The 27,026-nt window shown below is 44.7% G+C and overlaps 1 protein-coding gene across 1 annotated transcript in view; it reads left to right on the plus strand.

Annotated features, from left to right (window-relative positions):
• NFX1 (nuclear transcription factor, X-box binding 1) overlaps positions 1–27,026 on the plus strand; it is a 200,059-nt gene that overhangs the window by 150,789 nt on the left and 22,244 nt on the right. The window contains exons 17-21 of the mRNA XM_054018265.1: positions 2,276–2,349; positions 14,841–14,942; positions 19,488–19,529; positions 20,760–20,858; positions 26,046–26,112. Of these exons, the coding sequence (XP_053874240.1) occupies positions 2,276–2,349; positions 14,841–14,942; positions 19,488–19,529; positions 20,760–20,858; positions 26,046–26,112 (384 nt within the window). The remainder of the gene's footprint in view (positions 1–2,275; positions 2,350–14,840; positions 14,943–19,487; positions 19,530–20,759; positions 20,859–26,045; positions 26,113–27,026) is intronic.

Below are 27,026 nucleotides of genomic sequence, written 5' to 3' on the forward strand. Positions count from 1 at the left end.
GTAAATTGACCCCCGAGCCCCCTCCCATCCTGCAAGAGGCGCAGGCAGAGTCGACGGGGGAGCGGCAGCAGTCGACTCACCGCGGTAAGTCGATCTAAGTACGTCGACTTCAGCTACATTATTCATGTAGCTAAAGTTGCGTAACTTAGATCGATCCCCCATGCCCCCCCACAGTGTAGACTAGGGCTAACGCAGCTACCCCTCTGATATAAATCATCTGGAACTGAAAGCAGTTCAGGAAGCCTGCATATGGTTCTTACCATTTATCCACTCCCAACATGTTCAGGTAATGTTGGGCAACATAACTGTATTCTATATGAACAAGCAAAGGGCGGGGGGAGCAAGATCTACACCCCTTTGTATAGAGATGGTCCACCAATAATTGGTGTATTCATCATCAAATAATGCTGTCAGCAGTACACTTCTCTGGAATACACAATACTCTAATAGAAAGCCTTAGCTGTCACTTTTCGACCGAACGCAATTGGGAGATTCATGACTCAGTGGTAGGAGACATATTCCAACAATGGATATCCCCATTTCTAGACCTATTTGTGTTGCAGGACAACAAACAATGCGCTGCGCAAGGGGGCAAAGGGACAGAATTCCAGAGATGATGCCCTTCTAATCCCATGGTCAGGCAGTCTGATGTACGCATTTCCCTCCCCATCCCACTCCTACTTCAAATTCTCAGGAAGATCTGGGAGGGTGTGGCAATCATCCTCATCACCACCAGGTGGCCAAAGACCATTTTGGTTTCCTGTTCTTCGGCTGTCATCCCATCCGCCAGTCAACATTCAACCCTTCCGAGATATCCTGATCAGGACAAGAGCAGGCTCAGACATCCAAATCCAGGACCAGCTTCACCTCACAGCACAGTATTTGGATAGGCATCAAACCTAGAGTAGAAATGTTTGGCAGCTGTTAGTCATTCTTAGCAACTGCTGGAAAGAGTCCACCAGCAAGTGTTTCTTCGCAAAGTGGAAAAGATTCTATGGTTGGGCCCTACACACCATATGTCCTGAGGGGAAATGAATATTCCTACTATTTTGGACTGTCTACCAACCTTGAAATCCTCCAGGCTTTCCATTAGCTTGCTATGCATTCATTTGGCAATGGTCAGTGCCTGCCATCCTCTGATCAACAACTGTTCGATCTTCATACATCCAGTTACTGGTTGTTTTTTTAAAGGTTTACTCAAACCTTTCTGGTGGCCATCACTTCAGCTAGAAAGGTAAGCAAATTGGGGGGCCCTAATAGCTAATCCACCTTAGACCATATTCCATAAAGATAAGGTTTCCGTAAATTTGTCCCCAGAGTAGTCTCCAATTTCTACATGAATCAGTCCATACACTTATCTGTGTTTGTCCCTAAGCCTCATACCACCAATAAGGAACAGAGACTCCATTCCCTGGATGTGTCTCAGGCATTGGTATTCTATCTTCAAAGAACAAAATCCTTTAGGAGGTCACCCAGGCTCTTTGTTGGCATTGCAGAATACATGAGAAGGCAAGTGATCTCATAAAGATGAAGTGGATATTGGGGTGTACCTTGCTCTGTTGCCAGAGAGTGAGGGCCCGCTCCACCAGAGCAAATGCTGCTTCAGTAGCTTCATTTAAGGGCATACCTCTTGTTGACTTTTATGTAAAGCAGCCACGTGGAGTCCCTGGTGCACACCTCAGCTGATGCATCCTTTGGGACCATGGTCCTTCAATCCTCAATACCACAATACCATCTCACACACCCCTTCTTCTTGAATACTATTTGTCAGTCACTCACAGGGAAATACACATAGGGACCAGCATTCAAAGAAGAAGGCATGGTTACCTATTTTCTATAACCAGAGTTCTTTGTGATGTGTTCCCTCTCTGTATTCCATTACCTATCCTCCTTCCCCTCTTCTTCAAGGCATAGACTATATGCCTCAGGTCAGAGCATGAGGCAAGCAAGAGCACAGGCACGGCCACTAGCAAGAATCTTCAGTCTTGATCACATGGAGCACATGTGTACCCACAGTGAAATACACATAGGGACCAAACATCTTGAAGAAAAACTCCAGTTACGGAAGGTAAGTAATCTTTCTTTTCTTTCTTTAGCTCATGTCTACCGTAGAAACTATATACAGAAATCAATTGAATTTTTAGTAAAAAAACAAATGAGTTTTCAAGATTAGCATTTTTTTAAGCCTGTATAATGTTTTGGAAGACTAGATTTCTGATATATTTGTTACAAATAAAGAGGAAAAAATTGATTTACTGCTTTCATGGCATAACAGGTTGATCTTCAGTGTGAATGTGGAAGAAGAAAGGAGAGTATGATTTGCTCAGAAGCATCGAGTACATATCAAAGGTTTGTACTGGTTATTTTATTCCTTGTCCTTTTCTCGACTTACTTTCTTCTACAGTTTCTCAAAGTTAGGGTTTCTGCATTTGACTTTTATATGGTAACCTATTGGGTTCACCTGCTCTGTTATATACACTTTTCCCAAATTAAATGAGCTACCCTATAGTTCTTTTTTCCCCCCTCCCTATTCTTCTGAACTTATTTGCTCACCAGTATGTACTGAAAGATATTCCTTCTCTCATTGCTGATTGGAGATAGAGCAGAACTTTGGTTGCATATCAGGGCTAGGATCTCCCGTCCCTGGAACGCTACAGAGTTCTAGCCATCCAGAGCTATTTAGATGCAGACTATACCAATGACTCTAAATTATTTCTAAATTTCTTCATTCTATTTATTTACATTTGGATTATATTGGAAACACCAGGAGGAGATTGGGGACTTTTTAAATCCTAAGGTACAATTACTGCTGGGTAGCACTTTTGTCTCTTCCTTTCAAGACCATGACAAATGCCTAAAAAGTAAAGGGGTGCAAATGCTGTCTATGTGGCTTCTTCCCTCACTGCCAGGTCTCAGAGTGCAAAATACCTGAAATGCATGGGCAAGATATCCATAAAGTGTGTGGAAAAGCTAGATGCCCGTGCAGTCTTCAGAAAGAGGAGCGTGTAGTTCCCAGTCATCATGTAGGTCAAATCTCTATCAATCTGTTGGAACAGGTTGCAGGGCCCTTCCCTGTACTTCATAATACAATAGGTGTCACACACACCACCAAAAAGGTGCAAGCGTGTGCCGAACAGTGTTTGTTTAGTCCCATTAACTTCAGTGAAACTACTCATATGTTAAAGATTATGTGTTGAATCAGGGCCCCAGTTTTTTATAATGGATCACTGTCCAGAATGGTGTCACGTATGACGGGGTCATCTGTGCTAGTCATCACAATTGCTTCCTTGAAGGAACACAGGATCATCTCCCACACATTTTTAATGGTAGTGTTGGACTGGTAGTTGGAGAGAATATAATATACAAGGAATAGATTACCATTCTCACACTGCAAAAACTGTCAGCAACTGTTACCTTTGTCACCAATACTTTAATAGACAAAATAACCCATACCAAAGCCAGAACAGTGACATTATCAAAGCATGCATCAATTTGACATTAACTGATTATTAGGAGCAATGAGGAGAGGCTGAGGGAACTGGGGTTATTTAGTCTGCAGAAGAGAAGAGTGAGGTGGGATTTGATAGCAGCCTTCAACTACCTGAAGGGGGGTTCCATAGAGGATGGAGCTAGGCTGTTCTCATTGGTGGCAGATGACAGAACAAGAAGCAATGGTCTCAAGTTGCAGTAGGGCAGATCTAGGTTGGCTATTAGGCAACACTATTTCACTGGGCGAGTGGTGAAGCACTGGAAGGGTTACCTAGGGAGGTGTAAAAGCAGCAAAGAGTCCTGTGGCACCTAACAGACGTATAGGAGCATGAGCTTTCGTGGGTGAATACCCACTTCTTCGGATGCATGTAGTGGAAATTTCCAGAGGCAGGTATAAATATGCAAGCAAGAGTGAGTCAGGCTAGAGATAATGAGGTTAGTTCAATCAGGGAGGATGAGGCCCTCTTCTAGCAGTTGAGGTGTGAACACCAAGGGAGGAGAAACTGCTTTTGTAGTTGGCTAGCCATTCAGAGTCTTTGTTTAATCCTGAGCTGATGGTGTCAAATTTGCAGATGAACTGAAGCTCAGCAGTTTCTCTTTGAAGTCTGGTACTGAAGCTTTTTTGCTGCAGGATGGCTACCTTTAAATCTGCTATTGTTTGTCCAAGGAGGTTGAAGTGTTCTCCTACAGGTTTTTGTATATTGCCATTCCTGATTTGTGTCCATTTATCCTTTTACGTAGGGACTGTCCAGTTTGGCCGATGTACATAGCAGAGAGGCATTGCTCGCATATGATGGTGTTTATTACATTGGTGGACATGCAGGTGAATGAGCCGGTGATGGTGTGGCTGATCTGGTTAGGTCCTGTGATGGTGTCGCTGGTGTAGATATGTGGGCAGAGTTGGCATTGGGGTTTGTTGCATGGGTTGGTTCATGAGTTAGAGTTACTGTGGTGTGTAGTTACTGGTGAGAATATGCTTCAGGTTGGCGAATTCTCTGTGGGCGAGGACTGGCCTGCCACCCAAGGCCTGTGAAAGTGAGGGATCGTTGTCCAGGATGGGTTGTAGATCACTGATGATGCATTGGAGAGGTTTTAGCTGGGGACTGTATGTGATGGCCAGTGGAGTTCTGTTTCTTGGGCTTGTCTTGCAGTAGGAGGCTCTGTTGATCTGTTTCCTTAGGGTTTTTAAGGTCCAGCTTGACAAAGCCTTGGCTCGGATGATTTAGTTGGTGTTGGCCCTGTTTTGAGCAGGGGATTGGACTAGATGACCTCCTGAGGTCTCTTCCAACCCTAATATTCTATGACAAGATACTGCAACTATCTGAATATCTAATGGTTTGTTACTGAGTGACTCCTACTCTATGAAACTGATGAAGGAATACTTTGATAATATTCCACACATGCCTTTAACAGGTAAGGAGACGTGTAATAATAATGCACTCTTCTCATCTGGAAAGAATATAAAAGAAAATTTACTGGTCCAAAGATTTATAAAATAATTTATATAAATTGGAAAGACATTTTTTAGCATCCTGACAGGGTATGAAGGGACATGCCCTCATTCTAATGGAGAGGAGACTAAGGCCTGGTCCCCACTAAGCCCCTACTTCGGACTAAGGTATGCAAATTCAGCTACGTTAATAACGTAGCTGAATTCGAAGTACCTTAGTCCGAACTTACCGCGGGGTCCAGACGCGGCAGGAAGGCTCCCCCGTCGATGCCGCGTACTCCTCTCGGCGAGCTGGAGTACCGGCGTCGACGGCGAGCACTTCTGGGATCGATCCGGGATCAATTTATCACCTCTTAACCAGACGCGATAAATCGATCCCAGAACATCGATTGCCTGCCACCGGACTCTCCCGGTAAGTGAAGACGTACCCTAAGGAGCTGTTCTGGACCTGTTCAGCATTAATGAGGCACACTTGTAAGCCTTGTTCTGCCTGGAAGCGGGGAGCTTAAAAACAGAAATCTGCCACAGGAAGAGGCAGTGAATAGGAGGGCTGCTCCACCTCAGAGGCTGCTGACAACAGAGACAGGTCAGCCAAGAGGGAGACAGGCCTTACCTCTCCCAAAGCTACACAGACTAGCTACAAAGCAAGATGCCCCAAGAGGAGGGGCTAGAGATAGACCCCTCTACAAGACAAGAGACTCGCTGATAGACCAAGTCCAAAGAGCTGAATCCAGAAAGACTGCCTAACTCACAGGCCACTTTTGCCTTGCTGTGTGTTCCTTTCCTTCAAGAGAGAGGACCATTCTTTTGTCTCTGTTATATTCAGAGAACCCCTCATATGCTACGTTTGTTATATTCAGAGAACCCTCATATGCTACGAAAAATATTCTATTGTCAGGCTGTCTAAAATGCTTGTGGCCTGATTTTTAAGAACTTAGCATTTATAGCACTTTATTTGTTCAGAGCACAGTTCTCATTGACTTAATTTTTCAGCTATGAGCCCTCTCAGCACTTCTGCTAAACAGATCTTAGGATGTTAAGTGGAGCACCAGAACATGAGGAGGACACAGTGACCACCTGTAAACAGTCTGGTTTAAGTGACTTGCCCAGCTATTGAGTTCTTAACTTTGCAATATTAACTGACATTTAACATAGTTTTTTGTGTGTAATTTTACTAAGTTTTTATACAACCAAAGTGGGGGGAAATGTAAATTCCATTATGAAGAACCGTATTAACTCCCAGATGGTTCATCAGTAAGGTAAGAACTGTTAGCTCCACAACCCCTACTTCTACCTCTTGAGCTAGAAAAATAACTGATAGTAGTAGTAGTAAGTTGTCTTCTTCTATGTGGACCAACAACTAGAGGGGGATGAGACATACTTTGCCAGTAGATTTGACAGCTGTTTGCTGACAGGAGAGGATTGTTGAAACTCAGGAATCTAGGAATTCCAGGTTTTGAGAGAAGTGTGCTCGAGTGCTTTGAGATCCTTCTGCCCCTGGTCACTCCAGCCTGTCCTCATCTGAATCCCAGTTTCCCCTTGGCTCCTCATCCCAGTCTCTCCCAATCCCCTGACTTCTCGTCCTGGTATGAGTCTTCCATCATCCCCTTGCTCCCCCCAGGCCCAGCTCCTCACCTCTCTGCATTCCAGCAAGGCTGCTGCTTCGAGTGCTTGCACCTGTTGATTCCATTCTAGGTGTGTGCCCGCCCACGTGCACCATTGTCAGAATTTTTTGTCTTAGCAGTATCCGTAGGGCCAGCTTTGGCACCCTCTGCAGTCCTGTGATCATGCCCCGGTATATGAGGTACCACCGGCTCTGCACCATCTCAGTTCCTTCTTATCGGCTGTGACGGTTGGTTGGAGTGCCCTCCTCTTGCATTTGCAAGTGTGATAGCGGTTTTCATAGTTAATTAGCGTTAGTCGTTTGTATAGTGTTCTATGGTTAGTGTCCCCATTAGGGATCTCGTCCCAGGAACGGGGCTTGCCCTGGTTCCCGGGCTTCAAGCCGTGCTCAGTCTGCAACAAGCCTATGCCAGTTAGCACCCCCATAGCAACTGCGTAAAGTGCTTGGGGAGTCGCATGTGAAGGAGAGGTGCAGGATTTGTAAAAACTTTAGGCCAAGGACCGAAAAAGAATCAGACATTTAACTTAAAGCCCTCCTCAGGGAGGCTGCACTTCGCCCAGTGTCGGAGCCATCCCGCTCCCTCAATTCAACACCTAGTACATCCACGTCAGTGCAGAGTGCCCCGCCGGCACCGAGTTCCTCTCAGCACCGCTCCCCCTCGCAGGTGCCTAAGAAGCACCAGAAAAAGCAGCATGGCTCCCCAGCACCAAGTAAAGAGGGAAATGGGGTGTTGAGCAAAGAACCTGTTTGGGCTGCCTGCCCACCCCGGAGCTCCAAGGGGGTACCTCTCCATCTGGACCCCTCAGCCCACCCAGGGTTCCACCTCCGACTCCTCCAAGTGGTATGGGACCCCAGTACTTGTTTAGTGCCTTTTGGCACCCAAGGTCTTCTAGGTGGCTAGGAACCTTATGGCCCTTTTGGCATCGCCTACGCCATGTCCAGCAGTAGATACTGCTAAGGCTTCCCAGTCCAAGGGCAAGCCAGCCATGGGTCTGCCTCAAAGGGTAGTGGACCATTGCCGGTCTCTGGAGCAGAGGCGTCATTCCCTGGCTCAGTGACCACAATCCCCAGCTCCGCAACCGTGGTCTCCAGCCAAATGACCCAGGACACCAGCACCGCACTCGCGGTCCCCGTTGATGCAGTGCAGATCACCTGCATTGAGACACTGGGCTCCACATTCCCAGTTCTGACCCTCCTCCCGGCAACTGATGCCCTAGTGCAGGTCTCTGTCCCCCAGACAGTCTTTGGTGTATTGCTCTCCACCCTCACAGCACCATTCCCCATCATCCCAGCACCGTTCCCAAGAGAGGTGTCAATCATCGCCCTTTAGGCACCGGTCCCCTGCTTCTGGAGTCAAACGCCAAACACAAGCCTCCACGGCCCACCCTTGGTCCCAAAGGGGAGAATAATCTGAGTTGGAGCATGAGTTTAGCCCTTTGCCTCGTAAGTAGGGGGGTGTCATCTTCGTCACTGGATGAGGTGGTGGGGGGGCCCTTACACTTGGCCCCCAGATGATTTTAAGGCACACAGGCTGGAGGTGGAGGAGCTGATAGAGCCAACAGACCCCCTGTTCGATTTCTTAACAGCAGCAGCCCCAACAAGGATCACGCTGCTGGTGCACAAGGTGGTCCTAAGAATTGAGAAGGCTCTGTGGCAAACCCCTTCTTCTATTCCACCAACATCCAAGCAGACAGAAAAGAAGTACTTTGTCCCTGCCAAAGGGTTTGAATATCTATATACCCACCTGCCCCTGGGGTCACTAGTGGTATCTGTGGCCAACAAAAGGGGCAGGCAGGGTCAGGACGCAAAGAGACTGGACCTTTTTTGGGAGAAAAGTTTGTTCGGTGGCCAGTCTCAGCTCAGGATGTCAAACCTCCAGGCTCTATTGGGGAGATACAATTTTAATTTATGGGACTCCCTCAATGAGTTCAGAGACTCCCTGCATCAGGGCATTGGCACGGAGTTTGCAGTCATTCTGGAGGAGGGAAAGATGGTGGCGAGGTACTCTCTCCAGGTGGCATGGGACTCGACTGACTCAGCAGCCAGAGTCGTGGCCTCAGCTGTGGCCATGAGACACAGTTTGTGGCTGCAATCCTCGGGTCTCTCCCAGAAAATGACGTCATCCATCCAAGACCTCCCTTTCGAGGGTAATGCACTCTTTTCGGAACAGACAGATGTGAGGCTGAGTGGCCTGAAGGACTCTTAGGTCACCTTGTGTTCACTAAGCCTTTACATGCTGCAAGCTGCAAAAAAGCTGTTCCGGCTGCCTCCTCCGCCGAGACCTTGGGGTCCCCCTCGACAGGGCACTGCAAAAGAAAGGAGAGGGACAAGAGGTTAAAGCACCATTGTCCCTCATCCTCTCATTCACCTACCCAGTCTGGTCAAGTAAGACATCAAAGGTGCTCGAGGCAGGCATTTTGATGGTGCGCATGAGGATGGCACCCCAGTCGATTTCCAGGATCCAAACCCTCTGCCCCAGTTTATTTTTCAACTGCCTACATCCCTTCCTGTTGGCATGATCCTATGTAACATCGGACTGTTGGGTGCTCAGCATAATATTTTTGGGCTACACTCTACAGTTTTCAAAAAAAAAAAAAAACCTTGCCCACCTTCCCCATCCCTCTTCAGGTACCCTTCTCACAAGCAACCTTTTGTTCAGGAGGTTGGAACCCCCTGCACTTGGGAGCAGTAGAAGAGGTCGCTCAAGACATGAGGGGGAAAGGGTTTTATTCCTCTCATTTCCTAATTCCAAAGGCAAAAATGGGGCCTAAGACCCATTTTGGACCTGTGTCACCTCAACAAATATCTCAAGAAGTTGAAGTTTCGCATGGTCTCCCTAGCCTCCATCATCCCCTCCTTGGATCCAGGAGACTGGTATGCCGCCCTCGACTTGAAGGACGCATACTTTCATATTTCCATTTTCAAAGGTCACAGACAGTTTCTATTCTTTGTGGTGGGCTAGCGCCATTTCCAATTCACAGCGCTACTCTTCGGCCTCTCATCTGCCCAGAGAGTATTCACAAAGTGCATGGCACCAGTGGCCGCTTATGAGGAGTCAAGGTGTACAAGTTTATCTGTATCGCAACGACTGGCTCATCATGGAAAGTTCTCAGGCCCAGGTGAAAAGGAGCCTTGATCTGGTGCACTCCACCTGTCACGATCTGGGTCTATTAATAAACCAAAAGAAATCAGCTCTGACCCCTGTGCAGTGTATAGAGTTCATAGGAGCGATACTTGACTCTACACAGGCCAGAGCCTTTTTCCTGGAGGCATGTTTCCAGACTGTGTCCAACCTGATCTCTCACATGAGGACCCACTACCCTCACTACTGCCCACATGTGCCTCAAATTGTACTTACGTGGTATGGCACATGAGGCTTCTGACAACAGTGCATGGAGGCATGCACACACCTAGAATGGAGTGGACATGAGTAACACATCTCAAAGAGCAACAGTTCTTTTGAGTACTTGCTCATGTCGATTGCAATTAGGTGTATCCATGCCACATGCACAGTAGCTGGAAGTATTTTCCCCCTAGCGGTTCCCATCTAGTCGGTTCGGTTCATGCACGCCCTGGAGTTGCACCTCCATGGCGCTGTATACAGAGTCCTGCCAACCCACTGCCACTTGAATTCCTTCTTACCACCTCTGATGGTTAGCCAGTACGCTCATCGTCTCTTGCTTCGGCAAGCCTTCTCCCTAATGGTCTTCAGACTGTGCTCTGTAAATAGTTAAGTTTTATAGTTTAGTTAGTTGTAGTTAGTTTAGTCATTGTATAGTTAGACTCCCAGTAAGGAATTGTTCTAGGGGTTACTCCCTGTTTTCCCTACCCCCTCCCTGGCACCAGGGCATGCCTCAGTCCCCAGGGTTTAAACCCTGTGCAGCTTGTAACAAGCCTATGCCCAGGAGTGACACTCTTGCTTCCTGCTTGAAGTGTCTGGGTAAATCACATCAGAAGAACTGTTGCAAGATCTGTTGGGGATTCTGTCTCAAGACTCAAAAATAAAGAGACCAACAGTTAAAAATCCTTCTGAGGGGGGCCACCCTCCGTCCCCACTCGGAGTTGAGTTCGGCTGAATTGATGCCTAGTACCTCAACATCAGTGTGCAGAGCTCCGGCATCGACATGGGAAACTTTGGAGCCAAGAAAGGATTCTGATAAAAACACTCAGCACCAGCAGGGCTCCCTGCACAGGGGCTCCACACATGGTAGTGCACGGCACCACTCCCAGTCCCTGATGCCCCACAAGAATAAGAAGCCAGACTCACCCACACAGAGACTGGGATGGAAAGACTCAAGCACAGTGAGACCTACATCGGGCCACTCAAGTGCGGCACCACCTAGCCCATCACCTGCTCCACCAACGGGTCAGTCGAGTCGGGCTCCGCAGGACTCCCCTCCCCAGGAGAGCTGTGGAGAGGCTTTGGAGGCACTCTCCACACAAGAGTTCTTCAAGGCGGAACACAAGTGGAGTTGCATGTGAGCCTGATAAGATCAACTTTCAATAATCTTTGGCCTTCTACTGAATGTGCAGAAATCAACCCTGTCCCCCAATCAGAGGATAGAGTTCATAGGGGCAGTGTTGGACTCAAGACAAGGCAAGATGTTCCTACCAGAGTTACGGTTTCAGACTCTTTGCAACATCATACAAGATATCAGATGATTTCATAGCACCACAGCAAGGAATTGCCTGAAGCTCCTCAGCCATATGACTGCCTGTATTTATGCAGTGCAGCATGCCAGACTGAGGCTCTGACCCCTTCAGGCATGGCTAGCATCGGTGTATCGACCAAACCGGGACAGTCTAGACAACATAGTCACTCTTTCCCAGCCGGTTCTCGAGTCTCTCCTATTGTGGCTCAACCTGCAAGCTCTGTGTGCAGGGATTCCTTTCTCCAGACCTCAACCATCTCTTTTCTTGGTCACGGACACATCAGCGATGGGGTGGGGAGCATATCTAGGGGAGCTCAGGACTCAGGGCCTCTGGTCCCAAACAGAGCTCTCACTTCACAACAACGTCAGGGTGCTGAGGGCAGTCCGTCTGGCATGCCAGACCTTCCAAACTCACTTGGAGGGGAGATATGTATCAGTCATGACAGACAATACAACAACGATGTTTTATATAAACAGACAGGGTGAACTCGCTCCTCTCCCCTGTGCCAGGAAGCTCTCAAACTGTGGGACTTTTGCATAGCCCACTCGATACACTTGGAGGCATCTTATCTCCCTGGAGCTCAGAACGAGTTAGCAGATCATCTCAGCAGGTCCTTTCACAACCACGAGTGGTCCATCCACCTGGACATCATAAACACCATCTTTCAACAGTGGGGAACTCCTCAGATAGACTTGTTCGTGACAAGAAACAACAGGAAGTGTCCACAGTTCTGCTCCTTCCTGAATCACAGCCGATCGTGGACATGTTCCTTCTTCCTTGGAAGGACCACCTCCTTTACGTGCTTCCATCCATTCTGCTCGTTCACAAGGTGCTACTCAAGGTTCGGAGGCACGAAGCCTCTCTGATATTGGTAGCTCTAGCCTGGCCACGTCAGCACTGGTACACGTCTCTTCTGGAGCTGTCAGTAGAAACTCCTGTGATTAGATGTTTGGCTGCGAGTGTGTGTGTGTTCCCTTTGTGTACTGCCCCAGCCCTGTGCAGATAGCTGGCACTGCAGACCTCAAGTGAACCACCCAATGACCACAAGATCTGTAAGGGACGAAGGCACAGGTTTATTGTCGACGAAGCACGGTACTAGTATCCTGCAGACTCTACCGGATCACTAATACATGTATGCCCATAACAATGGACCAGCTCAGTGAACGGCGGGACTTTCCGTTCCTCCCTAGGCTAAACAAAGATACTCCCTCTTTATACTGCGATACAAACATGAGTACTGTACCTCAGACATAGTTACAGTAGTTACTGCCTCCTGACTAGTTATCACTCATCACCTTGTACATGTTGGTTCGATCAAAACATCTCTATTATATACTGTCATCCTTGACCTTATCTTTTAGGAGGGGTCAGTCTGTTCCTGTTATCCTTGGGGAATGTTTTTATACTATCCTTGATATCAGGATGTTCTGGTACCACTTGATATCTGGAAGTGTTTGCGTGAGTACTCTGTGACTAGCACTTCTTAGGAATGTGTATTCCTGTAATATCAGCCCTGTTCTTGCAAGATTCTGTGAGCAGGTCCTGCTTTATACCAGGCCTCTGATACAAGGGCTTATGTCTTAGGCTCTCTTCCTGCTACAACTCCGATCACTCTACCGCTGCTCCCGGACCTGATAACCCAGGACCACAGCTGTCTTCGGCATCCCAACCTCAAATCTCTCCACCTCACGGCTTGAAAGCTCCATGGCTAAATCCGATGGAGCTTGCTTGCTCTGATCCAGTTAGGGAAGTCCTCCTTGGCAATAGGAAACTGTCTACTAGGGCCACCTACCTAACCAAATGGAAGAGAGTCACAATTTGGTCATCAAAGAGACACACGTCTCCTGTGCTCTCGTCAATACCTCATATCTTGGATTACCTTCCGCACCTGAAGCGATAGGGGCTCTCTGTCATCAATAAAAGTCCACTTGGCTGCCATTTCTGCCTTTCACTCAGGCATGTCTGGCCGATCGGCTTTCGCCAACCCGATAGTTGGACACTTTCTTAAAGGACTTGACAGTCTGTACCCTCAAGTACAACAACCAATCCCAGCCTGGAAACTTAACCTTGTTCTTTCCAAATGGGGCCCCCCCTTTGAACCACTAGCGACCTGCTCATTGCTTGCTCGCTCACTCGCTCTGTCTCATGGAAGATAGCATTTCTGCTGGCAATAACCTATGCCAGCAGGGTTTCCGAGCTTAAGGTCCTAATATCTGAACCTACTTGCACAGCGTTCTATAAGGACACGGTTCAGCTTTGGCAGCACCCAGCTTTCCTCCTGAAGGTCTCCTCCCAGTTTCATGTTAATCAGGACATTTTTCTTCCAGTTTTTTATCCTAAGCCACACGCAAATAGCCGTGAGCAAAAACTCCACTCTTTGGATGTTCGCTGGGCGTCGGCTTTCTATATCGAGCAGACGAAGCTGTTTAGAAAATCTAAGCAACTACTTGTCACAGTAGTAGACAGAATGAAGGGGCTCCCAGTCTCGTCCCAAAGAATTTCATCATGGATCACATCCTGTATCTGGACCTGCTACGATCTGGCTAAAGTACCTGCCACAGTGCTGACAGTGCACTCCACAAGGGTGCAGGCATCTTCAGCGGCGTTCCTGGCACAGGTTCTGACCCAAGAAATTTTCAGGGCTGCAGCATGGTGATCAATCCACACTTTTACTTCTCACTACGCCATTACCCAGCAGGCTAGGGACGATGCAGCCCTCAGCAGAGCAGTGCTTCAATTAGCGAATCCATGAGCTCCAACCCCACCTCCAAGTTCCTGCTTGGGTCCTGATTGGAATCAACATGAGCAAGCACTCGAAAAAGAAAAAATGGTTACTTACCTTTCATAACTATTGTTCTTTGAGATATATTGCTCATGTCCATTCCAAGACCCACCCGCCTACCCCTCTGTCGGAGCAATGCCAGCAAGAAGAAACTGAAGGACCCATATACGGCGCCATGGAGGCATGACTCCAGGGAGCACCTGAACCGACCTGATGGGTACCGCTAGGGGAAAAACCACCTGGCTTCTGTGCAATTAGGAGTAGTTAGGAGTGGAGTCCTGTTCTTGTGTAGCTTAGGCCTTGGCTATACTGGCACTGTACAGCACTGCAACTTGCTGTGCTTGGGTGTGAAAATGTCCCCCCACCCCCGAGTGCAGCACTGTAAAGCGCCAGTGTAATCAGAGCCTGCAGCACTGCATGCTCGCTCGTATCGCTGCAAGCTACTCCCCTCGGAGAGATGGAGTACATACAGTTCTGTGAGAGCTCTCTCGCAGCGCTGGCGGCGCGACTCCATTCGCGCTTCACAGCGTGAATTCCCGAGTGTAGCCAAGGCCTTAGAGTCTTGCATGTCAGCCACCACTTCCCGCTCCCACAAATGCCTCTAACGCTTATGCTGGTGTATGTCACCTACTATCCCAGCTGGCCACACAGTTTAAAAAGTCTTCCCTTTTCCACGCTCCATAACCTTAAAGTAGTGGTATGGAGTATAATGGCAGGCTCCTTCAACTTATTTATTTCTCTGGTGTCTCACCTGGACTACTAGTCTGTAGTTCCATGCTATTTGCCAAGTGATCTTTTTGCATATGAATTAAGTAAAATCTAATGGTTTTTTTTTCTTCCAGAATAGCTGCTATATCCATAGCCACTAAACTAACAGACCTGCAACTTGGAGACTCAGTGGAAATCAGTAGGCTGATTACCAAAAAAGAAATGAAGCAAACAAGGTAATCATGAAGAATCAAGTATGGGAGGGGTTCTAGCAATCTATAAATGTTGAACTGAAATGTGTATGTTGCTGAAAAAGTGTGCGGCGTTGTGGGTAAAGTCCAAAATAAAATCAGGAAAACTTTTTAACAGCCTGTCTGTATTAACAATACTGATATTTTAGGATTCTCATTCAGTTTCCATAAGAATCTTCAAATCTTTGTGGGGTTTTGGTTGTTTTTTTTTTTTTGTTGTTGTTGTTATTTAGAATGATTTCCCTACTGTATTGAATGCAGGCATGCTGCTGTCTGAATTGTATTGCAGATATGGAACAAGGATGTGTGCCTCTGCAGCCATGGCTTCAGAGAGCTCCTGAAAATTACATATTTAACATTTCCTGTGTTCGTTTTTTTTTTTAACCCAGTCAGATAACTTTGTGGTCATCTCAAAATTGGGTTTGTCATTAACAGTCATTAAAAAACAAGCCTAAGAGCCAAAAAAAAAGTCAGAATTTTTTTGAAGCCCAGGGCTACCACGTGTCAGGTAATTTACACCCCTCACATGCCCCCTCAGCACAGCTTATTTGTATTCTTACATATCTGGCCAGCATGTAGGGATTGCATACATTGTTTCTCAGCTGTGGTGCCTGCTGAGCCACAGGGAGGCAGCCTGTCTGCTGTTTCTGTACACAGTGAGCAGATTTTTACTGCAGATTTGTCTGGATTTTGACAGTCTCACTTCTGAGGCTCTCCTCTTTTGAGGAAGTCAGAGAGATAGTAAAGGCTCCTTGTTATGATTCCAACAAGGCTGGAACTGTAAATATCTTGGAAACACAAGGGGCCCCAGTGCCATAGAGCAAGTTGCTATTGCTGGCACCAAGACACAAGCTGGTGCTCACATTGTTGCCTCTGGTTTTGCAATGGAAAGCATTCCCCAGTATGGAAGTGTACTTTGGTGCATTTATTGAACTCCCTAGTGTTGCAGGGTTTGCCTCAATCTCTTACCACAGCATAGGTTCTCAGTTCAGTTCTTTACCTGGAACCACCAGTCTTGATTGATTAGTGATGATCCAAATGAGTCCTTCATTTCACAGGAGGAAATTTCAGTTCACTCAAGTCAAAGGCTTTCTATCACTCCAAAACCAAACCCTATAGTTTCATTAGTTCTGAAAATCCACATACAACACCGAATGTGCGGGTTCTACATACCTCTGACTCCTATTCCAAAGCATCTCAACTTTGGAACAAAAAACCCACTTCCTCCCTCTGGATCCAGCTATTTGATGTGTTTTTCATCTCCTTACCCTTACCCACTTTAAGAGCTTTTCCCCTACCTTACCCTTATGGAATTGGGCCTCTACGGGGTGCTTTGCCAGCATGGACCTTCCTTCAGAGGAACCCCCAGACTAACTACCCTGTTATGGCGCCTCAATCAATGCCACTTCTGTGAACTCAAAATTTCTTAACCACAATCACTGAAAGAACCCTAGAGCAATTATACCCCCAGCACCTACAGTTCATAAATAAACCATAGTAGGTTCAGCTCCTGTGGTATCAAGAATAACATCAGTCATGGTTTCATCAGCACCTCAGGTAGGGGACACAGAATCTTCCTGTTTGGATAACAAGCTGGAGCAGTGTCTGTAGGCCAGAATCCTCAGAATTCCTTCTCTTCTCCCAAGGACATCATGATAGAGTACTCCAGTTTCTCCCTTAGAAGATTTCAAATAGTTTCAAGATATTCCGACTCTAATAGCAGAAGCATAAGGTATTAAATAATCTACAGTCCAAGAAAAACTCCTCATCAGGACCACATTCTCACATTTTATCCTAAACTTTTTCATCTTCAAGAGATCAGATTGCACCATTTGAATGTTTAAAGAGCAGTCAAATTGTACCTGGACAGGACTAAATCTTTTAGAAAATCAGATGTTTTATTTGTCTTCTCTCCTGGAAAGAACACACTCAAAGTACTGGGACAACCCTCTCCAGATTAGTCTGTTTATACAAAAGGTAGATAGTGTCTAGTCTACAAGATCTCTCTGCTTTTTGGACACAAACCAGCTGGTAATCTCTACATATACAAATCAATACAAAGTATATGTAACGGCTTCTTCAGATGCTGCACTTGGTCACTGCATCCTCCAATCTGCTATTCTCCCTTGAAATCTCATTTCCTTCTTTCTTTTCCCTCCCCAACGTTTTCTTTTTTTTTCTTTTCTTTTTTCTTTCTTGGATGGACTGCTTGCTAATTCTCATCAGTCTCCAAAATAGAATTTTTTCTGTATGTGAGAACAAACAACTTGATCTTACTGCAAATGTGTCCTCTCAGAACTGAAGAAACCTCTGGTTTGGGTTATTCCCACATTTGCATATAGTTAACTTTTGTCTAGTTTATTAGGGCAGTGATTCTCAACCCGTAATCTGCAGACCATTGATGGTCTACGAATGAGCTTTGGGGGGTGCCCTAATTGACTTCTTGGAAATTAACCATAGAAATCTTTGAAGCATAATGGTCTTTATTGTAAAAATCCATCTCATTCTTCTTTTATGTGGAAGAAAGGAAAAGTTAGATATTGTAACAAGTCTTTTGCATGATAGGCCACTGAGCCTCTTTGTCCTGCTGAGAGGATTGAGGGAGTCTGCTTATTATAGAGACAGTGCCTTCTTTGGGCCAGACACTGCTCCTGAGGAAGCTTGCAGCACTGCTGCTTGTCTGTTAGAGAGCCATTGCCTGCTTTGGGTCACTGCTGTTGAGGAAGCAGACACTTTTCTCCTGTTGCTGTTATCAGCATTGTTGGATACTGTAATCAAAAGAGTAATTATCAGGAAGCTGCTGCTAAAGTTGGCATCTCTCAGATACTGCCAAGTAAACTGTTTGTGAAAAGGCAATGTATTGAAACATGGAACTGCAAATGTGTATGTGAATCAAAAACAAAACAGATGGAAAGAATGGGGATGTCAAAGAAAGGTCCCTTCCATTGGTTTGTGCAAGTAAGATATGATGCGACTTTGTCGGTACCTTGAAGAACTCTGGAACTACATGGCTGCACAAGTAATAATTGTCAATTATATAATCAGTTACCTCTTTCAACAAATTGATCACACTGAGCAGTGACCACTATTGTAAACCCCAATATATCAGGGTTGGTTTGGTTGGGAGTGATAAATAATGAAGAGGAAAAGTCACTGTTTCAGAACAATCTGGATTTGCTTGATAAACTGAGTACAAGCAAACAATATGGATTTTCATATGGCTAAATGAGTGTATGTATATCTAGCAATGAAGAGTGTATGGCATACTTACAGGATGGGGAACTCTATCCTGGGAAGCAGTGACTCTTGAAAAAGATTTGGGGGTTATGGTGGATAATCAGCTGAATATGAGCTCCCAGTGTGATGCTGTGGCCAAAAAATTTAATGCAATCCTGGGATGAATAAACTGGGGAATCTTGAGTAGGAGTAGAGAGGTTATTTTACCTCTATATTTGACATTGGTGTGACTGCTGCTGGAGTACTGTATCCAGTTCTGATGTCTGCAGTTCAAGAATGATGTTGATACATTGAAGAGGGTTCAGAGACAAGCTAAGACATCTGCAACCAGAATTCATCTTCCTTTTCTTGCTTCATCAGTCACAGATCTTCTGTAGACCTCCAATGCGACCTGTGAGGAAGAAGCCATTGATAGTGTGGTCTGGATCCATCAGTTTCAGAGGATGGATCATCAAAACAAAGTCCCAGGCCTAAACCTTCGGAGGTCATAGGGATAGAATAGCTAATTTCCTCATCCATAGTCCCAACTCAAATACTAGATTAAGGGCAACGACCATTTAAACCAGTAACCATCTGCCAGAGGCCATTGGTGACTATCAAATCATGAGCTGATTCATGAAGCTCATTATCTTTGTGAATGTTGAAGCCACCAAACCTTGACAACATCAGCAGAGGACTGAGAAACTTCGCCACCTCACATCTGGACTCTGCAGCGCAGCAAGGCCATCTATTCACCAATGTTAGTCATATTCTCACTTTGTCTGCTCTTACATATGAGATTGACCAGTTTAGTTTTGCAGAGAGACACAATACTGTTCTTTAGTCTGATCTCCTATATGTCATAGACCATAGAATTTCACAGTTACCCCTGAACTGAATCCAAGGTAATCTTTAGGTTGAATGTAAATAGCTCAGACTTTTGAGATGCACAATAGCTGCGCTCTATTCCTAGCTCAGTCACAGACTTCCTATGTGGTATTGGATAGGACTCTGTCATAGGCTTTGCAGAAGCATGCCCTTAATAAATTCACACAAGGGGGCTGAATGAAGATTCCATAGTCCACTTTAATTCTAGCATTTCTTAGATTTTGAGCCCGTTAGCTTTGCAACCTTAATCTTCTTTTAGCATAGAGAGGGGGAGAGAGAGAGAGAGAGAGTGTGTGTGTGTGTGTGTGAATGTAACCAAATAATCTTGCCATAATTTTAATTTTGATTTTATTGGGTCATTATATTTGAGACGTAAAAGCACGCAGAGGTGTTTTAGTGTTATATTTTTTTTCTTTGATAATCCAGGTTGCAGTGTAATGAAGAGTGTTTCGCCCTTGAAAGGAACAGGTGGGTTGGTATACTTTTTCACAAAAGTATTAACTTGATGTATCTAAGCTGTATGGAAAAGATCATTTTTCCATGTGAAGGAGAGAACTGATAAAATGTCAAGATCATCTCTTTAGCATTCTGTACTAATGATCAATAAACTATTAATTTTAGAAACCTGTTCTAAAATCTTATGCCTTTCCCATCAAAAGTCTTCTCAGATTATTTCTAATTTAATGAAATAGCTCCAAATACAGTAACTCCTCACTTAAAGTCGTCCCAGTTAATGTTGTGTTGTTGTTACGTTGCTGATCAATTAAGGAACATGCTCATTTAAAGTTGTGTAATGCTTCCTTCTAACGTCGTTTGGCAGCTGCCTGCTTTGTCTACTTCTTGCAGGAAGAGCAGCCCGTTGCAGCTAGCTGGTGGGGGCTTGGAACCAGGGTGGACTGGCAGTCCCCTATGAGCTCCCCGCTCCCCTAAGTTCCCTGTGCAGCAGCTGCCTGCAGTTCAGCTGTGTCCCTCCTCCCACTGCCATGTGCTGCTCCTGCCCTCTGCCTTGGAGCTGCTCCCTGAGACTCCTGCTTGCTGTGCCAGGGGGGAGGGAAGGAAGAGGAGAGCTAATGTCAGGGTGTCCCCCTCCCCCCTACTCCTGCACCCCACTTACCCCATCTTCCATAGAGCAGGGCTCAGGATGAGGGAGCTTGCAGCAGCAGCGGTCTCAGCAAGCTGATCTAATTAACAAGGCAGTGTACTTAAGGGAAATGCGCATATCTCTCTCCATCCCTGCTGTCTTGCAGAGTGAGAGAGTTAACCCTTGAGGGCTCAGCCACTTGCTAGTTCATCATTTAGCAGTAAGGGAAATATCCCACCCTCTGACTCCTCCACCTCAACCAAGCTTCACAATCATCATCACTGTGTACCAGTATTAAATTGTTTGTTACACACAGTATAAGTTTTAATGTGTGTATTATATATAGTCCTTTGTCTGGTGAAAAAAATTTCCCTGGAACCTAACCCCCTCATTTACATTAATTCTTATGGGGAAATTGGATTCGCTTAACATCGTTTTGCTTAAAGTCGCATTTTTCAGGAACATAACTACAACATTAAGTGAGGAGTTACTGTATATCAATTAGGGAGTTTTCTGCAAAAAGCTGTTTATCTGTAGCACTGGTCCCTCTCTGTAGTGGATCAGTTTGTCATTGAAAACCCATCTTTAAAATAAAATTTTTGTTTTCTAAATTGCAGACGCTTTGCTGAAGCTCTCCATATCCGTGATAATTCTGATCCTTTTAATATCCGTTCTTCTGGATCAAAGTACAGTGATAATTTAAAAGAAGATGCAAGGTATATGTTGGAATATCCCATCTCCTAGAACTGGAAGGGACCTTGAAAGGTCATCAAGTCCAGCCCCCTGCCTTCACTAGCAGGACCAAGTACTGATTTTGCCCCAGATCCCTAAGTGGCCCCCTCAAGGATTGAACTCACAACCCTGGGTTTAGCAGACCAATGCTCAAACCACTGAGCTACCCCTCCCCCCTACATGGTTACAACATTGTTACTTTTGCACCCCATAGCTGTCACTGTGTCTTAAGGTTTTATTAAATAGTCTGACATGACTATGTATATTTATTAAGTTAACCCTTGTAATTTGTTATGGGGTGGCCCTTGTCATACCACAGTTAACATGGGAGCTTTGCTCAAACTTAAGAGACAATGCTTGAAAGTGCTTTAAAATCCATTATTCAGATATACAAACAGGCACCTAGTAGACCTGACAAAAGCACATGAATAAGTTAGCTTGCCTCCCTTTGAGGTCACTGCTATGGGGTGAGGAGCTGACAGTGGACATGCTCCATACATGCCACAAGTGCCCTTGCTGTGACTGGGGCAGGGAACTTAGACTGGGCATCACTCTCTACCTGCCACAGCCACAGTGCTGAGAGTGGGGGAGGAGTGAGGTCAATCATTGAAATCATAGAATCATAGAAGATTAGGGTTAGAAGGGACCTCAGGAGATCATCTAGTCCAACCCCCTGCTCAAGGCAGGACCAACCCCAACTAAATCAAGATGAATGGGACAGTTCTCACCTCTCAAAGCTATTGTTTCAAGCTGAATTAATCCACATGGAGTGTTCTGATTCATCTGAGATGAATGTGCTGCTTCCCTCCAAAAAGAGCCCCAGACTCTAGATCCAGATTTGGGTAGAAACTGTGAAGCTCCAGTTCTCCTTCCCCTTATTGCCTCCAGTTCACTCCTCCTAGCCTCTCTACTGTTATGTTCCTAGCAGGAGCATGGAAGGGCCAGGAAGAGGGCAGAGTTGATAGCTGAGTGGAGCAGAGGTGTTTTCAGGGATCCCCATTCTATGCCACCCTTCCTTTCCCCACAGCTGCCCCTTGATTGTGTCCCTCACTATCACTATTTTTTTTTTTTAATGGGAAAATCACTTGCAAAAAAACTTTGTGAATGCAGTGTTGAGGTTACCTAGCACTGCCTTGTACCCTTCCAGCATGTAAAGGGTTGCTAAACTTCTGAAAACCAGGAATGAGAGTAAAGGTAATGTCTCCTACACTACACCCACACACAACCTTAACATTGCCCTATTTCAATAACTCTGTGGATTCAAGTGATATTTTACAAAAAATATTTTTAAATGATTTTTTAAATTTTAATTTACTTTTAAAAAAATCAAATATGTATTTACATTAGTAGTTCTTTTTACCCATTTTATAGTCTTAAAATGTGTTTTATACTTGTTTCTTTAGTTTTCTAATTGTTCATAGAATTTCAGATTTTACATAAGAATTTTTTCTGCTAAAAACTTTCATAGTTAAAATGCTCATCTGTGCTAAAAAAGACACGTCCAGGGCCTCATTAACACCCTTATTGTGAGAACAATAAAAAAGAGAGACAAAACTGATAAGCAATAGCACCTGCCATATTTCCAATCAATAGCCCTTCCAATATATTGAACTTTCACAAGTCAAGAATGCTTCAACTAGGCTACAGCCATTCATCAGGGTTTGCACCTTCAAATCATTTAGATTTGGGTTCATAAGTCACATAAATGCTTTTGAAAATCTCTGATACCTCAAATATGGGATTAGGAGCCTAAATTTAGGTCCCTCTTTTTGAAAATTTTGGACTGTGTGTATAGAAAATTTACACGTTAACAAAGTTATAGTGTGAAAATCTGTTTAGCTTTTCATTGTTAATACTGATGAATTAATGAAGTTTTTCAGCAGTTAATTAACCTAAGCATGCAGAAAAAAATGGAAGTTTACGAAACCAGCTTTGTTTCTTAATCTCCATTTGAAATAAGAAGTTGCAACTAAAACGTCCTCATCTTACTTACAAAACTGTTTTTCAAGACAATTCCCCCTATCAAACAGACAGAAGATAGGAGAAAGGAAAAGAGACTAAATTGTCTTTTTGGTTCAGAGGAAGGTGAATATGATTGTTGAGAGTTCCCAGATGGAGTTTTCCAGTAGCTCTTTTCCCCCAAACAGACTTAACTCAAAATCAAGGTAACTTTGAGCAGTTTTGACACAATCTGAAATATAGCAAAAGTTCAGTTCTTAAACAAAATTCAAACAAATTTCTAACATTCATCAAGTTCCCCCTAACATAATACTGTTTAAATGATTTTCAGTCTTGTCCCATAGTTCCAAGACAATAGCCAATAACACATAGACCTTTAAATATGTTGGTCTTGGAGGTAGGCCAAGTCAGTTGGTCCTATTGTCGTGACTAATTTTTCCACCTTTTTTTTTTTTTTTTTTTTTTTTTTTTTAATAAAAGATAAAATATTTCTTTCAGAAGCAAAGATGCCCATTCTTGTTGAGATCCTGATTTATTGAAGTTAACCTTCTCTGATTTAAATGGTGATTTTTTTTTGTAGATATAAAATATAAATGATGTACATGTGAATAAAATGTATAATCTTGCTTCTCTGGGTTCAATTCTCTTCAGCAGCCTAACTATTAAGTTATTAGGATAGATAGGTTAGTGCTGCCCTTGTTTCCTTGCCTATTTTCTCTTGGAATTTTGTGAATTACCCCACATGCTCACAATATGCCCTTTCTGAAAATTAGTTCTTGAAGTAATATGATGTGTGTGGGTTTTTTAGTTCCAAGAGTGCTTTTTTTCTTATTACATTAGTTCAATCCTTTAACATTCAAAGATATCAAAAACTGGTAATAATTTGACCATATCCAAAATGTAAATATGTGGGGAGGCGGAGGGGTTACATACACATTATATACACCTTAGGTCTGATCTTGAATAGATTATCACTAAAATCATCAGACCAACTAACTTTTTTCCCTGACCTGTTGAGATCAATGGAAGTCTTTCCATTCACTTGAGTGAGCTTTGGATCAAGCTTCTAATGCCCAGGATCCTCTATGAAGAGGTTATCTGATTGTATGGCAAATGTCCTATTATTGAGTGTATTGTATTGTTTTTATAACTGTATTTGTACATATGACACAAACATCTGCTTGTAAATTTTCATAAAGAAAAATATCAATCCCCCACTGCCACCCTAATTCCCTCCTGTCTCCCATAACCTCCTTCTGTATTCATTCCATTTGTATTCCCAGTTTTAAACCCCCAAATCAAATACCAAATAACTGATCTGCTTTATTGAATCTCCCCTTGAATACTAGGTATACCTTTTGCGGATCAAAAAGTACTTACTCTGCCAACTGGACCCCTCAGATCAATTCCTTTTCATGAGATTAGCATGGGACGTGCATTGTTTTCTATTTTGCTTTTAAGGAATTACAGCTTGGACTCACTGTCATATCAAGAATCCATATTTGGCCTATCAGTGGTATTTTGGCGTCCCAAACCCCTTTTTATGTTACGAATATTCCCATTCTCTAGCCTTTTATGTACATAATTTTGGATGGAGAGAACATTTTTATAGTTTCGTGTCTGATTATTATTTGCTATTTGATGTCACACTGTTTGAGATTTGTAGACACCATTGCTGGTCTTCCTACTTAAAATAATAATTCCATAGACACCCCAGAGTTTCCTTGGAAAAAAGAAAATTACTTATCGTAATTCTTATTCTTAGAAGATATATTGGTGACTATGTGCTCAAGCCTGCAATATGCCCTTGACTCCCTAGGCTGGCAGGAGACTGAGCGGGGCCGGTAGCAGAGGCCCTGGCTGGCAAAGGGCCAGCGGCCGGAACCCCAGATCGTCAGCAGGCTGAGCAGGGCCGGCGGCCAGGACCCCAGACCAGCAGCGGGCTGAGCTGCTCAGCCCGCTGCCGGTCTGGGGTTCCATCTGCCGGCTTCTGCCAACTAGGGTCCCAGCTGCCAGCCCCGTTCAGTCTGCTCAGCCCACTGCCAGACGGGGTCCCGGCTGCCGGATCCGCTCAGCCTCCTGGCGGCCTGGGTGAACGGAACCCCAGGCCAGCAGGAGGCTGAGCGGGGCCAGTGGCTGGGACCCCGACTGGCAAGGGGCTGGCAGCCGGAATCCCAGACTGGCAGCGGGCTGAGCGGGGCCAGCAACTGGGACCTCAGCCGGGGTCCCAGCTGCCGGCTCCGCTCAGCCTCCTGCTGGCCTGAGTGAACGGAACCCCAGGCCGGTGAACGGAACCCCAGACCGTTCACCCAGGCCGGCAGGCTGAGCAGGGCTGGCGGCTGGGACCCCGGCTGGCAGGAGCCGGCCCTGCTCAGCCCACTGCCAGCTGAGTAAACGGAACCCAGGTCAGCAGCAGGCTCAACGATGGCTGGGACCCACAGCCTGCCATTAAAAAAAAAAAAAAAAAAAAATCAGCTCGTGTGCCACCTTTGACATGCGTGCCATAGGTTGAGGACTCTTTTCTAGTGTATACTGTGTATACTGTACTTTATGGTAATTTTCACTATACGCAATTTTCCTCTTACGCGGTGACTTTAGAACCTAATCCCCGCGTAAGATGTGACTCCACTGTAGTGTAAAAAAAAATTGGGGGGCACCGCTTTTTGGCACCCCCAAATCTTGGCACCCTAGGCAGCCGCCTAGTTCCCTAAGTGGTTACAGCAGCCCTGGGAGCAGGATTCACTTTAGCTCCCCTTTCTGTCACAGACAGCCTAAAACAAGGAGACATCCTTCAGCGGGCCTCTCCCTGGTTTCTCAGGCAGTGGGGAGTGTGTCTAAAGAGAGCCAGAATACATCCAGTATCACCTGGACCCAGAACTGTGCAAGGGAACCGCACCACTCTCTCTCTCTCCCCCTCCCTACCTCCATGGGGGAATAGGACCTAGGTGGTGCCCCTCTGAAGAGAAGAGCCAGCCATACATTTCAACCTGTAAGAGCAGAAGCAACCAAAGCAGATATCGCCGAACACAGAAAGCTTCCTACGGTTCTGGCTGAACATTCTCTGCCCTGTGCTGATTGGCTGGTCACTCTAACCCTCTCCTCCTAATTTATTCAATGGGATTGCATTTATCAATGTACATATGTGGTAGGTAAATGCTGCATTTATCTCTTATCTTGTATACTAGGTGAATTATAATTCTTTATTATTTCAGGAAAGATTTAAAGTTTGTCAGTGATATTGAGAAGGAAATGAGAACACTCGTGGAAGCTGTAAATAAGGTTGGTGGCTAAAGAATTTGCTTTATATAGCGTGCTCATTTAAAAGAAATAGTGCATTTATTGGAGTCGATGTTAATGACACCATTGCTTCAACTTCCAACCATTGAATTTTAGACAAATTCAAGCTAGAAATAAAGTGCAAATTTTTAACAGTGAGGGTAATTAACCCATGGAATAATTTACCAAGGGATGTGGTGGATTCTCAATCACTTGAAGTCTTTTAAATAAAGATTGGATATGTTTTTAAAGATGCTGTAGTGCAACCAGAAGTTATGAGCTTGATGCAGGGATCACTGGGTGAGATTCTTTGGCTTGTGTTATGCAGGAGGTCAGACTACATTATCATAATGGTTGCTTCTGGCTTTAAATATCCATGAATTTTAATATAATTTTTGTGAGAGAGAAATAATCAGGTAACGATAATTGTATATCTTCATTTCAATAAATATGAGTATTAGACTCTTTGACTTTGTTTTTCATGGTTACAACTGAATTTTGCTCTTTCAGCAAGTTTTTATCAAAATTCAAATATATTTCATGTTGCTTATTTGCAATATTGAACTGTATGTTATTTCCTAATGCTAAATTTAATTAAAGTAATCTAATAATTTCTTTGTTTCAGTATGTAAAGCCTTTTCTCTAAATTCTGAAATATTTTGGTGATATTTTGTCTCATCTTTACTTGACATTTGGAAAATAATGTTATTTAACAGAATGTTTGTTGTTTTTATGCCAAAAGAAGATGAATAGTGTAGCAGAGACAAACAAGTACCTTTAGTTCAATCTCTCTGAAAATGCCCTATCTGCTGTTACTGAAATTCTTCTTTGAGTGATTGCGCCCGAGGAACAAATATTTAATAATGGGCTCTTCAGTCTATCAGAGAAAGATATAACATGATAAAATGGTTGAAGCT

This window comes from Malaclemys terrapin, chromosome 2 (assembly GCF_027887155.1).
Source record: "Malaclemys terrapin pileata isolate rMalTer1 chromosome 2, rMalTer1.hap1, whole genome shotgun sequence".
Classification (NCBI taxonomy): domain Eukaryota; kingdom Metazoa; phylum Chordata; order Testudines; family Emydidae; genus Malaclemys; species Malaclemys terrapin.